Genomic DNA, 18,953 nt, shown 5'->3' on the forward strand with positions numbered 1-18,953 from the left:
ATGACATACAGATGTGTCCTTACACATCTCTGCAGCAGTCGTGCTAAAAAGCTCCGCTCGGTGCTCCAGGTCCCTTGAGACTCTGCTAGCGACTAGGACTCCCCAGCAGACTGTTCTGATTAATTTGATATGTGACACTTGTATATCTGTGTGCGACTGAGTCTCTGAATCTGTATAAGAAGTGCTACAATGTAGCGGCCGCAGCTTTTTTCATTCCAAGTTTCTTTGCGCTTCATATACAGACTCAGGTGCTCTCAGTAATGCGCATATCAGTGAGCACACATAAGATATGCGCACACAGTGTCACATATCAAATTAATCAGCACAGTTCTGCTAGTGCATCCTGGTCACATCACATTGCGACATAGAAGCATTTTCAGCAAAAAAAAGACACCCAACTCTAGCAGAGTAGCACGGTACCTGGCGGCTCACTCACGTCAGACAAGTCGCGCTGCGTGGCGTATGTATAAGGACAACATCTGTATAGTTTAGGGTTAAGCAAATCATGCTTTCCATAGGGATAGTTCTCATTAAATCTTGTAGAAATAAAATCAGACTCTGGAATTATATACACCTGCTTTACCGGATTTAATTGCTGGCGTGGCGCCTGTTTTTTTCAGCTCCGTCTTCATTTTAGAGGCGAGAAGGAACTTCCGAAACCATTCTTCCTTTTCCCTGCCTGTTCTCCCAAATAGATAAAGCACCTGATCCTTGTTTCCGGGTGGCTTGCTGCCATCTTGCAGGCTGGTGTTCTTTTTGCTGTCCTCGGTCAGGCAGTCTCCTTTCTCAGCTTTTTCCTCACTGCTGTCTTTATCCACCTGAGCTTTTGACATAAAGTCATCTTGCTGGGCAAGTTCCAGGCAGATCGGGTACTTCTTGTTCCACAAACGCTTACGTGCCAGGCTCTTGGGGACAAGATACACCTGTGCGGTAAAAATAGTACTCATTAAAGGTGGTGTTTAGTGGTTTGTAAAATACTCACCATGCTGTACAATTACCAGTCCAATATAGATCTAGGCCAATGCTTTACAAAGAATGTTAACAGCAGAAGAGATTGATATGTAGGCACTTACGTGGAAATTAAGGCATACAGTGCCAAATACTATTGTATGGGCCACTGCAATTTTGCGATTCATAAAAGACCTCCACTAATTTCCTCCCACATTATTACTAGAGACTGTACAGCGATCCCCAGAATTTAGAGATTTACCTGGTACACTGTCCTCCAGAATTGGCCACAGGAGAGAATATCACTCACCAAAAAGAGACTTTGTCAAGTATAAGTTTGGGGCTCTTACAATATTTTGAAAAAGGGGAGGTCTAGTTTCTAAGGCAACAGAAAAGTTTTGGCATAAGTTAACTGGCAAGCTATGTCTTCCTTTTTCAGTTTTTTGTCCAAGATCAAAAGCTATTTTTGCTTGTGGTGAGGAACTATTTTATATATTTTTTTACTTTTTAACATAACTGTAAAGGAAAGTTTACTTAAAGGAAAGTTTACTTTTATGTTCTTTCTTGAAAATAATATGAGATATGGTAAGAACTTACCCTTGTTATCTCTATTTCTACGAAGTCCATAGGATTCCACAGGATACCTTGGGGTATAGGCGATGGCGGCAGACATCCAGGCACCACAGAGTTAAATTTTCAGCCTCCCAGGATGCACTGGGGTCCCTCTCCTATACCCCGCCCCCGAGCCTCAGGCCACTCAGTTTCGTAACAAGCCATAGGCCGGAGCAGGAGCAAAAAAGAGAGAGAAGACAGTCTGGAACACACAAGAATCACATTCTCACCAGAAGGAGACGGAGAAACTGGTGACCAGATCAAAGCCCATCTGCAGTACAGGTGCGACAGGGCGGGAGTCCTGTGGAACCCTATGGACTTCGTAGAAATAGAGATAACAAGGGTAAGTTCTTACCATATCTCATATTTTCTACTTCAGGGTCCATAGGGTATCCACAGTTCACCAGAAGATTGAACACCTCCTGATAAAGAGGACATTTCCCTGAATGCACGTCTTGACGGCTGAGAAAGCCTGCTTTCCATCTGAGGATTCCTGAATGAACACTGCCGATGACGGCAGGGATATAGCCTTCCACCCAAGCCAGAATTCGGGACACCACTGTTAGTGTCGCCTGACTTCGGGAACCTCCTAGGTGGTTTACATAAGCCATCATGATGGCGTTGTCAGACTGTACCTGCACGGTATTTCCGTGGAGGACCTGTCCTGCATGCTGGAGAACCTTGAATACTGCTCAGAGTTCTCAGATGTTTATGGGAAGCGCAAAAACTACTGGTGTCCACCTGCCCTGGAACAAGTGTGGACCCGTCACTGCTTCCCAGCCACAGATACTGGCGTCCGTCGTCAGAAGGACCCTGTCCGCAATCCCAAAGGGGGTGCCCCTTGTTTAGGTGAGCTTTCTGCAGCCACCAGGCCAGAGAGAGACAAACCTCCGGGGAAAGCCTATTGACTTTATCCTATGGGGCAACCCATCCCATCCGGAGAGGATCAAGTTCTTTAGAGTGAGGCTGGGTACTCTCCACCGTGTCGAACAGCGACATCCTGGAACCCAGGAACCACATTGCCAAGTGAATAGACACTCGGCGACTCTGCAGGCAACTGTGTACCTTTGCCTGTAATGCAGAGATCTTTTCCTCAATCACAAAGATCCTCAGATGTTGGGATATGGAGCATCCTCTGTGAAGAATCAGAGAGGACCATTTCCAGTTTATCAGTCAGCCCTAACGTAACAACACAGATATTGTCCGTTGCATATGGCACTGAAGTATCTCTGGAGACCGTGGTAACAACAGGAGGTCACTCGGATAGGGTAACAAGCGGACCCCCTGCATCCGCAGGTGGGCTGCCATAACTACCATGACCCTGGTAAACCGTGAGGCGCGGAGGCCAGACCAAGGGGCAATGCCAGAAACTGGAAATGCTTATCGACCACTGCAAACCTGAGGAAAACACTGGTGTGCTAAGAAAAGAGGGATATTCAGGTAGTCACCCTGAATATATCCAACGTCACCACAAAATCCCCAGGCTCCATTGAATGATGGAATGCAGGGTCCCCCTCCCGACCCGAGAAACCCTTAAGAATTTGTTGAAGGATTCGAGGTTGAGAATGTCCTGGTAAGACCCATTGGGTGTCTGTACCAGAAAGAGGATGGAGTAATACCTCGTTCCCCTTTGGGGCAACGGAATAGGTACTATAACTCCTGCCTGGAGCATAGAGTGTAACACCCTCAAAAATTACAGGGCCTTGTCCTGAATTGACAGAAGACCTGTAACGAAAAACCATTGATTTCAACAGAAGAAAGAAGAAAAAAGTAAGCATCTTGTGTGGTGCACTCTGAACCAACTAATTTTAAAACATATATTTTTATTGGTATGTATTAAAATATAAGGATCGGTGAAATATTAAAATAAAGTTAGGTGTGAAGCAAAAAGAAGAAATGCAGTGTTTAAAATAATACGACTGCTATATAACAATGTGTATCTACTTATCTTTTAATTTCTAGGCTAAATTGCCCTGTTAATTGCACCAGTATCATGAATAGAAGATCTGTAATGTTAACAGTGAGATCCTGTGTTTATAATAGTGTATCAGAATAAACTGATACTGTGTTTGCAACACTTTATTGTATCTTTATTCATGGGTCTACACTGGAACTTTGTAATAAATATGCTAGGTCTCATGTGTTGTGTCCTCTAGTAGTTATATGTCAAATGTTTAGTAATACATCTTGTTTCTGGTTTTGACATTCATTCATATATAAATATATATCCACTGGTCAGCAGCTAATATCCTATGAACCGTGATTACATTTATGGATAATAGAATTACTGACTAATTTGTCCTCTTCTGTGTCTCACTGCAGTGAATATTTTAATCATTGCTGGCGGTGAAGTACAATATTTATGAGTATAGAATATATATTTAGGAAAACAGCATCCCACTTGCACCTGATTATTTGATAATACGTGATGCCGCTCTTCTGCTGCTATTAGTATATTAAATACATGTTAGGGGAAATAAAACAGAATCCCACTTGCAGCTATTTATAATAAGTTTTATGCTGCTATTACTTATTCTATCTACCAGACATACACGTGAATGAACACTGTGTTACAGCATATGATAAAGAAGCAGACTTGATATTCCGCATGTGGCTTCTGTTTAAATAATACAAGTCATTACTGCTTAGCGGTTGGTCTCCCGTTTTAGCTGTATGCTATTGTTATCTGTTCTATATGCTGAACGTACAAGTGAATAGGCGCTGAATTACAACATATAATAAAGAGACAGGTATAGTATTCCGCTTGTGGCTTCTGTTTAAGTAACACTAATCATTGCTGCTTAGCGGTTGGTCTCCCGTTATAGCTGTTGTTCATCGCGGTCAGCACAAGTTATGATTTATAACTAGGGAACAGGGTAAATGTCCCACTTGCTGCCTTCAATTAGGATAGACTGTTAGCGCCGCTCAGCGCTTATCCCCAATATTGACTTCTGCCTGTCACCATGCTGCCTTCAATTAGGATAAACTATTAGCTCCGCTCAGCGCTTATCCCCAATTTTGGCTATTGACTGTCACCATATGTAATTGTTTTCAATCGGACACTACACATTTAAACATTTTGGTGCAATATTATACAGTGAGAATACACATTATATAGCAGCCGTCTAAAACGCCGACGGGCGTTTCACCATAGGCTTTTTCAAGGCTCTAACCCGAATCTACACTTCCGTTGTAACGAAAAACCGTCTGGGAGGCTTTTACCGGGAGGAGGACATACCTTCAAGAAAATACTTCTCTTACCCCAGTGTCCGTGGTGGTCAGACACCAGCACTGGGCGAACTGGAGAAGCCGGCCTCCAACTCTGAGGGCTCCCGAGAGGAGGCCCGTCCCATGAGGCTGAAGGCTTTTAGTCCAACTTGGGAGTAGGACGTCTTGTACTCCAAGCCTGTTCTTATGGCTGAGCAGATTTCCTGGCTACTGACTGTCTTGGAAAGCTGTATTTTAGACTTACCCTGGCCTCACAGGGCCGAAAAGACAAAGTCCCAGACCCTGATGGGACTGTAGCAGATGGCAGACACGCAGACGTAGCTGCTGCCTGCAGGTCCACAATTGCGTCCAGACGAGGGCCAAACAGGACTTGTCCCGTAAAAGGCAAAGTATTCCAAATGGAATCGGCGTCCGCTTTCCAAGAGCGCAACCACAGGGAGCGGCAAGCCGCTACTGCTGCCGAGGAGATTCTGAAAAGGAGTAGGCTATATGTAAGACCGTCTCATTATGAACGTGGCAAAGTCTCTAAGAATTTGCCACTATCCACCTGCTCTGCTGGAGAGTCAGTGTGCAGAGATCCAGTTACCTACTCAGTGTTCCATGGCTCTGGCCCCCCAGCACACGGCCATAGCTGGCCTGGAAGCCCCTCCAGCAAGGGAATATTGGATTTTAGATATATTTGCACCTTGCAATCTGGAACATCCTTCAAAGAGGACCTGGAGGGCATGGGCAACGTAGCACTCCTCACTAGGCGTGTAACATGAGAATCTACCCGTAAAGGTAACTCCCATTCGCAAATGTAATTATCCGCTTACCCGGATTTTCCACGCCACCTCTAAATGATCCACCTGACCAGATAGAGGAATTACAGTGGCAACACCCTTATCCTTAAAGAAGGCATATTTGGATCTAGCCACGGGGGATATGTAATAACCAAAGCCGCACGGACTGCCCGTAGAAGGCCAGGTATATAGACTTTAGACCCAGACTACGCCTCCTTTGCACTAAGGGACTCGTGTCTGAAAAAGTCAATAATGTCACCGTCATCAGACGTCAGCCGAAATGGTGACTCCCCCTGTAAAACGTCCATCAGGTGCTATGCCATTTGGACAATAAATTCACCCACACAGGCTCCTGCAAGACCTGGGGGGGCGAAAAACAGGATACACTGGGGTACCATCAACTGTCCAGGGACCCCTGCATGTGATGAGACCACCACAGGCTGCGATAACCCCTATGGGGAAACGCAGGGGGCGTCGCCCACAAAGGCTGTAAGCATCTTAGCCAGCCGAGGGCGGTCCCCTTTTTTGTGCAGGCACAGTGACAGAAATGGGGCGTGATATATAATACAACATGCCCTCCATAAACCCTCAGCGTCTACATATCCCTCCACTAACTGCACATGATATCAGTACATTATAGCTGGAAGAGGATATCCTTGTTCACTTTCCGACATGAGGAGTGTGAACGGAGCGTATGTGACCTCCCACACAGAAAAACCACGTTTACTGTGAGGTAATAAATACCCTGCGACACCGCACCGCAAGGGCTGTAGCAGAAGAACAGGGATAGGAAAAGGCTGACAGTCAGAAATGAAAGTACAGGCAAACAGCGCTAGCATTTAAGTCACATACAATGCACAGATAACATCCTGCATTACAAGCACTGCGATCAACTACACAGACCAGAGCCTGGTAGGAAACAGTGCTGCATACACTGACCTTAATTGAAGGAGAGGTATGCGGGGGACCCGGACCGCAATGGCATCTGTATCAGCTTCCAGCAGCGTTTGCCTTCCCCAGCACATGTAGTGAGAAAATTGCCACCGAGGAGCAGAGAGAAGGCAGGGCCCGGGGGAGGAGCGCTGACACAGCCCGCTGTGGAATGGCACTGTGCAGCGGGGGAGACGCCGGCTGTGAGACAGGGAAGGAGTTCTCCCCTGGCGTGCTATTAACCCCTGGGACGCCGCGCTGTACCGCACATGCTGCGGCCCGCTGTCCCTGGTGGTCTAGTGGAAGGCGCAGGATCAGTACCTGGCCCCACGCGCAGCCGGTCCCCAGGGAGCCCCCTGCCTGGGGACCAAACAGGACTGTGTTACCGGCGGGTGCCCACCGCGGGACCCCGCCGCTTACCTTGTTCCCCGTGCATCCGGCCACAGTCCAGGTAGCCGGGGATCACCGCTAGCTGTGACCCCAGCTACCTACCAGCATCCCCGGATCAGTACCGGCGTTCTGGTACCGGCGGGGTGTAGGAGTGACAGCATGGACGTCAATACTGACTGTCCTATGCTGGAGCACTCTAGTTGTGCAGCCACAGCTGCGAAGAAATATTCAGGGGCCTTAAAAAGACCCCCCTCTGTACGGTGCGACTGGTCCGGCCAGGCACCTACGAAAACTGAGTGGCCTGAGGCTCGGGGGCGGGGTATAGGAGAGGGACCCCAGTGCATCCTGGGAGGCTGAAAATTTAACTCTGTGGTGCCTGGATGTCTGCCGCCATCGCCTATACCCCAAGGTATCCTGTGGATACCCTATGGACCCTGAAGTAGAAAAAGTAATTTTCATTTAACCATGAATTTTATCTGCCAGCAGTAAAGAGGCCTTGTTTAGCCTTAGCTGTATAAACTAGAGATGTGTGCGGACCCCAGTATTTTAGTTTTGGTTCAACTTCTAATTCATTATCGTGTTTTGGTGTTGGCAAAACTACCCTCAAGTGTTTTGGTTCGGATTCCTTTAAAAAAAACTTGATAAAAAAAAATTATTAATAAAACCCCGATAAAAACTGACAAAATCATGTCATTTGGACCAGTGTACATGCAATCCAAAACCTGAGTTTGGTTTTTAAATTGGAGTTCCGAACCTACAGCAGACCCGAGCCAGGACTCGTTCCACTTGGAACCCCAAAGTTATTCCAAACTGGTTACTCTATTCGACTCGGAACCCCTACGGTCGTACGTGTTAATTTTTTTAGGAAAACCGACCTGCACATCTCTAGTATAATCAAAAAACTTTGTAAAAGTTTTGTCAGTGAATATAAAGACTCTGGGCCTGATCCAGAGATGGACAGAATTGCAGAGCCGGACACAAGCAGCTGTGCAATTCCGTCTATCTAAAATTCAAATGCAGCAGGAGGTGTCTATGAAACAGACACCTCCTTGCTGCATCTAAAGGATCTTAGCTCTGCACCCAAGGTCGCAGCCTGAGATCACCATCGGAACATCGGTCAAGATTGTTGTCCCTTTGGCTAGGTTGCGGTAGCTGAAGCTTATTGCAGCCTGACTTAGACTGGCCTCAGCTCTCCCCAAAAACGGGGGCAACACATCCCTGTTTATGGGAACGCAGGCCGTCCCCGCTCCTGCACCACTTCTGCCTGTCAATCAGGCGGAAGCTTGAGGGAACTCAGTGCGGTATCGCAGGACCCATTCTGCACACGCAGAGAGTACACAACATCGGAGATGTGCACTAAGCATCGGGTTAGCGTACATCTCTGAATCAGGCCCTCTGTTCGGTAACATTACTGTAAGGTAACCAGTTTACAGATCAGGATGAGAAGATGTTCCTTTTGAACTGATACTAACCTTGCTATCTACCAAATCATAGATCTTCTGGCTCACATAGACCACCTCAGGCTTGGCCTCATTGTAAATGGCTCTCCGGGAGACATTTTTGTTGGGCTTAGATAATCGCAGAGTGGAACCTTCCAGACGAACAAAGACCGAGTGTGTGAGGGTGGCGTGATACGTCTCTGGATCGTAGCTCTGGATCTCATTCATCCATCCCTGTTAGGGGAGAGAAACATCATAAAGTAATGAAGTAAACAAAACTTGCTGTGAACATTGGAGAACTTAAATGGTTTGTAATCTCAAACATTTCTGCACTTAACTGTGCCCTGGGCAATGTACATACTAGACACCGTTTTGGTATCGGTCTGTATGAGCTGTATGCATTTTATGCAGCTCTTTACAGAAAATTATATCATCATTCACATTAGTCATTCCATTATGACAGCAGCTAATAAACCCACCAGCATGTTTTTTTGGACTGTGGGAGGAATATGACACAAACACATGAAAAACATACACTCTTCACACAGATAGTGCTCTGACAAAATCTAACCTATGATCTGAGACAGCAAAGCTAACTACTGTGCTACCATGGTTCTATGAGAAAGGTCAGGGAGTGGAGCCTGTTGTATCTGACTCTCAGCCACATCATACTCTCTTCCTAATGATTTCCCACATACCCTCTAATATGGCATATGATAAAAGAATTATCATATACTACAAAAGGTTGACAGAAAATCTGAGGGAGGAAACCATGCGATTATGGGAAGAAAAAGCAAATCATTTACTAGCACCAAATGAAATAAGTCTGATAAGAATATTTTTCTACATTCCATTGTTTAGATAACAACTACAAAGGGAAAAGAAAATAGGAAAAGAAAGTGTTAGTATCCCTATAATAGACTGGGGGCAAAATGTATCAAGTTGCTGTTAGGCCAGTGGTTCCCAAACTGGGTGCCTAGGCACACTGGGATGCCTAGGGACACTTGCAGAGGTGTCTCAGGTTGGTGGTCTCGCACAAAATCAAGTTATTTATGTAATGTAAATATGTGCACAAACAGAAGCGCAAACCTGCCAACACCACATAACTGAACCTAAAGATGACAGGTAAGCTCAATTTACTTTACTACATTTTTTTCTGCATTTCTCAATAACAAACATTTGGCTTAGGGGTGCCATGAAAACAATACTGATACTCTAGGGCGCCGTGATTCAATACAGTTTGGGAACCACTGTGTTGGGCCAATTTGACGATTTTCTGACAATTGTATTCAAGGCAAAATCCATTGTGGGGTTGGAAATGAAGTCCATCAGCAGTAAATGATTTCACTTTTGTAGCTTTGTGAGAATTTTCTGTGATCAGTGTCTGGAGAATCTAGAGCACAGTGCGGAGGATCCAACCGCACTGATAAATGTCAGCTGCCAGCAGGGTTCATCACTGTATCTCATCCATTATCTTCATTAATGTTGTTGGAAACATGCAGATTTTATTTAGTAATAATCTGGATTCCAGGACACTGCTAGAGGGTACTGAATGGGGTGCACAGACACATTATAAAATAGTTATTTCAGTCACTAAATTGGAGCTCTTCCATCTTGATCACAGTGCTGCACTGTAAATATGCTTTCCAATTGTCAATGTTAGGGTTAGGCACCACCAAGGGAGGGTTAGGGGAAGGGAGGGGGGAGGTAGGGTACTTATCGCCCCTGTCAGGATCCTGGACGATTGGGCTTTGGGGATATCATGCCGATTCCGACAAAATATAGTAATCTGTATGCTGGAGTTCAAGTTGACCTGAACTCCAGCATACAGGGGGCTCCTTCTGCGCCTTATTAGCAGAAACACAGACAATGCCAATGTGATAAGTGACAGAAAAACTATTTTATTCAAAAGTAACACACTTACTCAAAGCAAAATGGCAACATTTATACATAAAATGTGGAGGATTTTGCATGGTGACAGTTTTTATTTTAGAAATGTCCCTCATTGTATATGGGAAAAACATATATGGCAGAGACTCTCACAAGTCTCTGAACTTTACATATTAGGGGGGGGGCATTCCAGTCAGTGTGCGATGACCCACTGGATATCACTGCAAAATGAACAGAGCTACTGATAGCGAAGTGTCTTTGCTTGACCATCTGGTAGGCACTAATAATATAAAATGGATTACACATAAGGTGACTATCAAAGCCTGGCCAGTCCAAACAGATGGTCAGTGTCTGATCACTGGGTTATCATCAACATACGTTCCCTCCTAGATTATTACAGATCTCCAGGTTGCACTACCAAATATATTACATATTCAGGTGTGGGCAGGAAGTACAACCCCAAGGCACAATACAGTCTTGACTGTAAAGGGACAAAACGCTTCAAATATTCTCCATATTTCACAAGATCATCATAAGAGAGGATATTGGAATATTATGAGATATCACCAACGTGTACGCCAATAAGACGTCATTGAGGAAAATGTATACGTGATCTTATGGATCAATACAACCTCCTACACATTGACCTTTGTAAATAGAATAATTCACTAATCACCGATGACGTTGTTTTTATGAAATGATGATAATAAGCCTTTAGATGTCTCCCAGTAAATGAGAGCAGCCATAAATCAGGCATGCTACTGCACCTTGTGTGGAAATAGGTGCTAATCATTGCTTCTGCTTCCCCCTCACACAGGATATCTGATAACTTGCCAGCCCCAGTTACCAGTGCCACTTCCTTTATGCTCTTGCAATCACTTCCAGTAGTTTTGTTTGTGCTATTGCTTTTGTCAGAAAGGTGGATAAACTTTAGATTAGTTGCTCCAAATATATAAGAGAAAAAGGGAGCACCTGTATTCTAAAAATCTCAATACAATAGTGTAAATTCAGCTCATGTGTTCTCAAAATGAATTATTTTAATAAAAATATTTCAATATCAATCCATTGTCACAATAAAATATAAGAATAAGAACAGTGCCTTAGGAATTCAGTAGAATACCTATTTTCTCAAAATTATATACTGATTGCAGAATTTAAACTGGGTACACACTGGAGCGATGTCGGGCCGATATGCTGTTTCGTAACAACATATTGCCTACATTGCTCAGTGTGTACGCATGATTGCGCGTTCCCGCTGGTCGCTAGGGACTGTCGCTGATCGTCTGTGCTGCACATAAAAACCTAGCGATATCTCTAGCAATTTTCTGCCTATCGTGCATGATGTACGGCAAACCGGACGACAAATGATATGTCGGACTGATTTGACGTCACCTTCATCCTAATGACGGTTGTTCTAATGTGTACAGGAGCAATGATAAATCGCTAGTGACCAAATGATACGATATATATCGTTTGGTCATTCACAAGATTGAAGTACAGGCTCAATATCGCTTGTAACGGGCTCAAGGGAAATCGTCTGTAAAGTCGTAACGATTGCTGAACGCTCCTGGGTGTACCCAGCCTAAGTTACTCGGTATAACCAAGTTGAAAATATAATATACACAATGTAGCTCTTAAAAAGCAGTCAATACATCAGTCACAGAAAAAATCTTATTCAAGCTTGTTATAAATTAGCCATGTAGATTGTGATAATGCCTGGATTTTATTCAGTCGATTTCCAGTGTAGGACAATAGGTCTTGCTGTTAATGAAGCGGTAATTACATAGCAACCGGTGAGCGCACAACTACTTCACAGGTAAACAAAGAGTCTGGTGCACACACCACGTGCCTTATACAGCTGAGCCGTTCGTGAAATTACAGTGGAGTGGTTGGTTTGCAGCCAGTGGAGTGAATGGTTGGTTTGTTGCCTTATGTACCTTAACCGGAGCCCTCCTACAAAGTGTGGCTTCTCTACATGATTTAATGGGAATATATCGGACAATGTGGAGCCCCAATTATACGGTAATTACGGCTTAATTAACAGCAAGACGTATTGTCCTACACAGAAGATCTACAGAATAAAATCCAGACATTATCATAATCTACATGGCTAACTAATAACAAGCTTGACGAAAATGAGAAATATGGTAAGAACTTACCCTTGTTATCTCTCTTTCTTCGAAGTCCATAGGGTCCACAGGGTTGACCTTGGGGTATAGGATGGGAACCAAATCCGGGCACCACACAGTTAAAGCTTTCAGCTCCCAGGATACATTGGGTCCACTCTCCCTATAACCCCGCCCCCAAGCCAGAAGCACCTCACTTTGTAAGTAGCCAAAGGCCGGAGGAGGAAAGAAAGAGAGAAGACTGGAACACACAAAAACCATACTCACAGAGAAGGAGACGGGAAACCGGTGACCAGCAACACAGCCCATATGAAGCCCGGTGCGTCAGGGTGGGTGCCCTGTGGACCGTATGGACCGAAGAAAGAGATAACAAGGGTAAGTTCTTACCATATCTCTCATTGTCTTCTTCAGGGTCCATAGGGTTGACTTTGGGGATGTCCTTGTAAGGGTGGGGATGCTCCTGTGCTGAGAGGAGAATCCGTCGCCCAAAGGAAGCATCCTGAGAGGCAAAGGAATCCAATGCATAGAATCTTAAAAAGGTCTGCAGAGAAGACCACGTGGCCACCTTGTAAGGCTGAACAGCCGAAGCGTCACAGCGAGCCACCCACGAGGGGTCCACAGCCCGAGCAGAATAAGCATCAACAGAAACCGAAAGGCCCTCCAATGTTGAGGCCCCTGAGATAGTCATACGAAGCCATCTAGCCAATGTTTGTTTATTGGCCGGTCATCCTTCCTGTGAAATCTATAGAGCACAAATAAGGAGTCTGATTTCTGTAAGGAACTAGAATGGACCACGTAAATCCTGAGATGCCGACCACAGTCAATGAGGCTGCACCAGCCGAGAGGACTGGTGACTGAAATGTCTGTACCATAAGTTCCTGAATAATATGGAAGAAACATAGGGCGAGTGCAACTCACCACCCTGTCTTGGTGAATTATGCAGAAGAGGGAGCCACATGAGTTCGCTCCCAATTCCGACACTCTCCTGGCAGATGCCAACGCCATAAGAGAGTCTAAGCTATAGACCACGTAAGGACTATCAAAGCTAGTGGTTCAAATGGAGGCCCTAGGAGGGCACGAAGAACCACTACCAACTCCCAAGGAGCCCCTAGGGGGGATAAAGGGAGGCAAAATCTGGAAAATACCCTCAAGGAGGGACTGGATACGCGGGAGTGGAGCAATTCCACATACTAACCATACTGACAGTGCAGAGACCCACACCATCAGGGAAGCTAGGTGGAGGGCAAGACCCAAGCCAGCTGGAAGGAATGCCAGAACTTCTGGAAATCCGAAACACCTGAGGATCGTAGCTACAGGTATGATGCCATAAGAATTATGTATGCCACATGCTGTGGTAGATCCCAGCAAAAGCTGGCCTACACGCTCTAAACATCCCAATGATGACAGAGCCAGGGAAGCCTTAGGACCACAGTAGGGACGCAGTCAAAGACAAATGATCCAGGTCCAGGGAAAGGCAAAGACCCTGAGACAACAGGTCCGGATATTGAGGCAGCAGGAACGGAGTGTGGATGGAGAGACTCCGACATTCTAAGTACCAGTGACGTCTGGGTCAATCTGGAGCCACCAGCAGGACAGTACCTCCGTCTTGATTGAACTTCCGAAGAACTTGAGGAAGAAGGGAGACCGGAGGAAACGGGTAAACAAATTTGAAGGACCACTTCACTGACAACGCGTCACCAAAGGTTGCTTCAGTACCTCTAGTTCTGGACCCTAACACCGGCAGTGTGTTGAGTCAGGAGGCCCACCCCTGAGAGGCCCTCTCTGCTCACTAGGAGTTGAAACCTCTCTTGGAGAATAGACCAGTCCCCGGAATGCACGTCGTGACGGCTGAGCAGGTCCACTTCCCAATGGAGAACTCCCGGAATGAACCCTGCAGAGATGGCCAGGAGGAGACCCTTGGTCTATATCAGAATGTGTGACACCTCTGTCAATGCTGCCCAACTACGAGTGTCTCCTAGACGTAAGCCACTTTTGTGACATAGTCGGACTGAACCTTTACAGGTTTACCGTAAAGTATGTGTTAGGCCAGAGCTAGGGTCCAAGACAGCTTGAAGTTCCAATAAGTTGATTGGCAGGGCGGAAACGACAGATGTCCAACTGCCCCGAAAGGAGTGCGGTCTGGTCACTGCGCCCAAGAAACTGGCCCGTTGTAAGGAGTACCCTAGATGAGAAAGCCATAGCCACCCAGATAGAGAAAGACGCACCTCCGGAGAGAGCATCATTGTCTGAACAGTGATCTGATGGAGAAACCCGTTTCCTCTGGAGAGGATCAGTTTTTGGAAAGGCCTGGAATGGAACTGAGCACATTCCACTTTTCCAAAGGTAGACACCCTGGATTCCAGAACCCGCATTACAGAGTGTAATGACACTTGTCGAATGGGGAAACATCTGCGCACTTGCAGTTGAAGAGTGGAGATCTTGTCTGATGTCAGAAGGATTCTCTGATTTTGAGATCCAGCAGGGCTACCAGATGAATCATACCCTGTGAGGGATTCAGGGAGGACTTTTCCCCAGTTGATTAACCATTCGTGCTTGTGAAGGAAAGCAATGGTTAACTGGAAATGGCTTTAAAGTACTTTGGTGATCCTGCTAAGAGCAGGAAGCCTTCCAGATACAGGAGCAGTCGGACACCCTGAGTAGGTGGGCTGTCATAAAAGCCATAAATCTGGTAAACCACAGTGGGGCTGTGGATAGTCCAAAGGGCAGAGCCCGAAAATTGGAAGTGTTGCTGTGGCACAGCAAACCTGAGCTAACGCTGATGAGAGGGCTCTATAGGTACCTGTAGGTACGCGTTCTGAATATCCAGCGATACCATAAAGTACCCAGGTTCCATAGCTCGGATGATGGAGCGTAGGGGTTAACTCCTGAACCTAGGCACCTTTAGGAATTGGTTCAGGGATTTAGAAAAGAGGATAGTCCAATGAGGACCATTCAGCCTCTGCACCAGAAAGAAAGTAGAATAACCAGTCCCTCGCTGAGATAGTGGGGCTGGCATAATTACCCCTGCTTACCCCAAGGACTGTATAGCTTTCTGGATTTGTAAGGCCTTGTTCGGGTCTGAAGAAGGGCCTGTGTAGCAAAACATGTGGGGAGGCCGTCTGAGCAATGAGTGCGCGTACCCGTGAGAGACTTCAGCTCTTACCCAAGCATCCGTGGTGACTTGACACCAGCACTGGGCGAACTGAAAAAGTTGGACTCTCACTCTGGGATCCCCCAGATGAAGAACTGTCCCGTCAGCTGAAGGTTTATCCTTAGGTTTAGAAGCAAGGCATCTGGATGTCCAGATCTGCTCGGCACCGGGTATGGCGGCCCTCTTGGAGGCAGAAAGCCTAGGAAAAGACTGGCCTTTAAGCTGTCCTTGAGGACCAAAAGACTCAACAGATTTAGTCCGAGGCCTTGTAGTGGGAGTAGCTGAAGACAGAAATTTGCCGTTAGTGATACTGCCAATGTTGCTACAATCTTGTCAAGGTCAGGACCAAACAAGATTTCCCCAATATAGGGTATCCATTTTAAGGCCTATCTTGGGAGTCCACCTCTGCCTTCCACGAGCGCAGCCATAAGGTATGGCGGTGGATACAGTCGCAGCTGAAACCCTGAAGGTTAGGAGACTGGCATCCAATGTAGTTACGCCAACATATGAAACTGCATTTTGAATGTGATCAACAAAAGGCAGCTGATTCCCAGAAGTTTTTGAGGGAAAAAGCTCCACAAATGCATCAGCCCAGCACTCAATAGCATTAGCCACCCATGCGATAGCCATGGTTGGACGGGCAACAGCCCCTGAAAGCGAGTATGTTGATTTCAGGCAAAGTTACCACCTACGGATCCGTAAAATCCGTCCGGGCAGGGATGTGAGGCATAGTGGCGCTCTTAGACGAGTAACATGAAAATCCACCCCAGGAGGTGATTCCTATTACTTGCAATGAGAAACATGAGGCCAAATGCTTTTGTGATACCTCTCACCTGGCGATAGCCAGACCCCCGCCATGTGATCCACCCGCTGGTCAGAGAAGGGGAAAACAGCCGAAGACACATTAATGCTTAAACTGAGGGTGATTTGATTTAGGTGCAGGCACGACATCCTCTATAACTAGAATGGATAGACCGCCAGCACCAAAGTAGGGATAATAATACTTGATTTAGGCTCCCCCTCATGTGAGAGGGATAGGAGTCCGATACATCATCCAGTTCACGCTTGGCTGACGATATATGTTAGACAGCAGTGCAGACTGGGAAATAACCACAGGGCGTTTATTACACCACTTTGTGTTTCGTAGAAACGACGTCCACCTAGAGTGGCTGTTGTGGTAATCCCTGCAGGGGAAATGACAGACTCTTGTGGTACCTGAGGGAATTGCATGTACTGAGAAAAACCCCAGTAGCGAGCGATAGTCTGTGTCACAGGGGTAAACCGCAAGAAACTGCGCGATACCCTGAGATGAAAGGATAGCATGTTGAAGTAACCCCAAGTGAGTCATAACAATGGGGGCCGCCAGGCGATCCGCAATGGAGACCAGGGACTTGTAAGGGGCCTGGCACCTGATGGCACCGTATACATAACCCTTTCTAAGTCAAATCCTCCGTACTCATACCTGCAGTACATGACTTGCAGGATAGCAAAAATGGGTACAGTATCGTGCTCTATTTTCTGGTCAGACATATCTGACTAACAATCATCGTGGAAATATCAAGCAGCGCTATACTGGTCCTGACTGACGCTAAGATTAGCTGCAGGGACCCATTATCAGCGTATGCAACACACAGTTCCATCTAAAATATGGCAACATGCAGCACGCAACAGTATGTGACCAACCTCACAAATATTGACAAGTATATATATGTGAGGTCTCAGGACCACCCTAGGTACATCTGTATAAGGGCAGATTGTAAAGAAAAGGGATAGATATACACTGACAGGTGAGTTCTGACGAGTTCTAAAAATAAAATAAAAACTCATAAATAAAATTAAGCTTAGGGGCTGCTAATCAGCCCTCCTGCGATAACGGTGACCGACTCCGGCTGGGCACCAACTTAAACTGAGTTGCCTCTGGCTTGGGGGCAGGGTTATAGGGAGAGTGGGCCCAGTGCATCCTGGGAGCTAAAAGCTTTAACTGCATGCTGCCCGGATTTGGTTCCCAACCTATACTCCAAGGTCAACCCTGTGGACCCCCTATGGTGGGTACACACTGGAGCGATGTTGTTCCGATTTGGTCAAATAAGAATGACGAATCGTGCATATTGTGCAGTGTGTATGCATGATATACGCGCTCCTGAGGTCGCATGCGATGTTGTCAAATTTGCTGTATTGCACATCAAACCTGATGATATTGCATGCGGTGCCATGTAGTGTAATGAAGGATGGAACAAGTGGTCGTTCATTACATCGTTCTGATGAGTACCCAGGATCCCATATGTTGGCCTGTTGGGTCAACATAACGGCTGGGAACACATCGCTTAGTGCAGTGGTCTCCAACCTTGATTGAGACAAATTATATCTCCTGAAGAGCTACTAAAATTATAGAAAAAAAAATCTGGCTACTAACCGAACAATTGAAGGTAATTTAATGAAAATTAAAAATCTGTCATAGAAAGCAACAATGCATTTAATGAATACAGTGATATCATTGCAATTTGTAAATAAAGTTTAAGAACAGACACATTTCACTGTTAATTACCGGCTCCAAGGCGGTAAGTGCAGTAGAGGAGCAAAAGATATAGGCAGGGTTGCGGTCTGATTTTCCGGGAGTGTTGGGCAGGAGTCACTCGCGGTGTTTGTCACACATTGTGCTGCTCCACTGTAGCGTAGATGCTGTGGGTGGAACCACAGGGAAGCGCGCCAGGTGATCGTAGAGGCTATGGCAATCACTTGACTCGCTTCCTCGTGGCTCCACCCATGGCGTCGATGCCACAGGGGAGCATGCATCAAGGTAACTTCCACCTAGTGGGCTCCTAGCTAACTCTGCAGTACTGCAGCTAGGAGAGCTACCAAAATTAAGCCTGCGAGCTACCAGTAGCTCGCGAGCTACAGGTTGGAGACCACTGGCCTAGTGTGTACCCAGCTAAAGCTTTTATTTTGTGACTGTTTTATTCACTGCCTTTTAAGAGAAATATTATGTATATTATAGTTACTATTTGTTTATATCTAGTAACTAAACTCTTAAACTACAATTGGTATATAATTTTGAGAAAACAGGTGTTATACTATAATTCCTAAGGATAATTCCTATTATCCTTATATTTTATTGTGACAATGGATTGATATTTTATGTATTTACACTACCTTGCAAAAGTATTCACATCCATCGGCTTTTTCCCTTTTATGTTACATTACAACCTGTAATTTTTTTTATCTGAATTTTATGTGATGGATCTGCACAAAATAGTCTAATTTCTTGAAGTGAAATGAGAAAAACATATATTAAAAAAAAGTATCTTTATAAATAAAAATCTGAAAATTGGCATGTGCATATGTAATCACCCCCTTTGCTATGAAGTCCCTCAAAAGTTCTGGTGAAACCAATTACCTTCAGAAGTCACATAATTAGTGAAATGAAGTCCACCTGTGTGAAATCTAAGTGTCACATGAT

The 18,953-nt window shown here is 45.6% G+C and overlaps 1 protein-coding gene across 2 annotated transcripts in view; it reads right to left on the reverse strand.

Annotated features, from left to right (window-relative positions):
- Window positions 1–18,953, reverse strand: part of TEX2 (testis expressed 2) — an 86,913-nt gene that overhangs the window by 16,628 nt on the left and 51,332 nt on the right. Inside the window, exons 3-4 of one of the 2 annotated variants that reach the window (XM_088468582.1) lie at window positions 8,363–8,563; window positions 584–923 (exon numbers count right to left, since the gene is read on the reverse strand). In XM_088468582.1, coding sequence (XP_088324708.1) covers window positions 584–923; window positions 8,363–8,563 — 541 coding nt within the window. Of the gene's footprint in view, window positions 1–574; window positions 924–8,362; window positions 8,564–18,953 lie in introns of both variants that reach the window. The other variant, XM_088468581.1, reaches the window with a different exon arrangement.

Source organism: Taudactylus pleione, unplaced genomic scaffold (assembly GCF_031769625.1).
Source record: "Taudactylus pleione unplaced genomic scaffold, aTauple2 ptg000012l, whole genome shotgun sequence".
Lineage (NCBI taxonomy): Eukaryota > Metazoa > Chordata > Amphibia > Anura > Myobatrachidae > Taudactylus > Taudactylus pleione.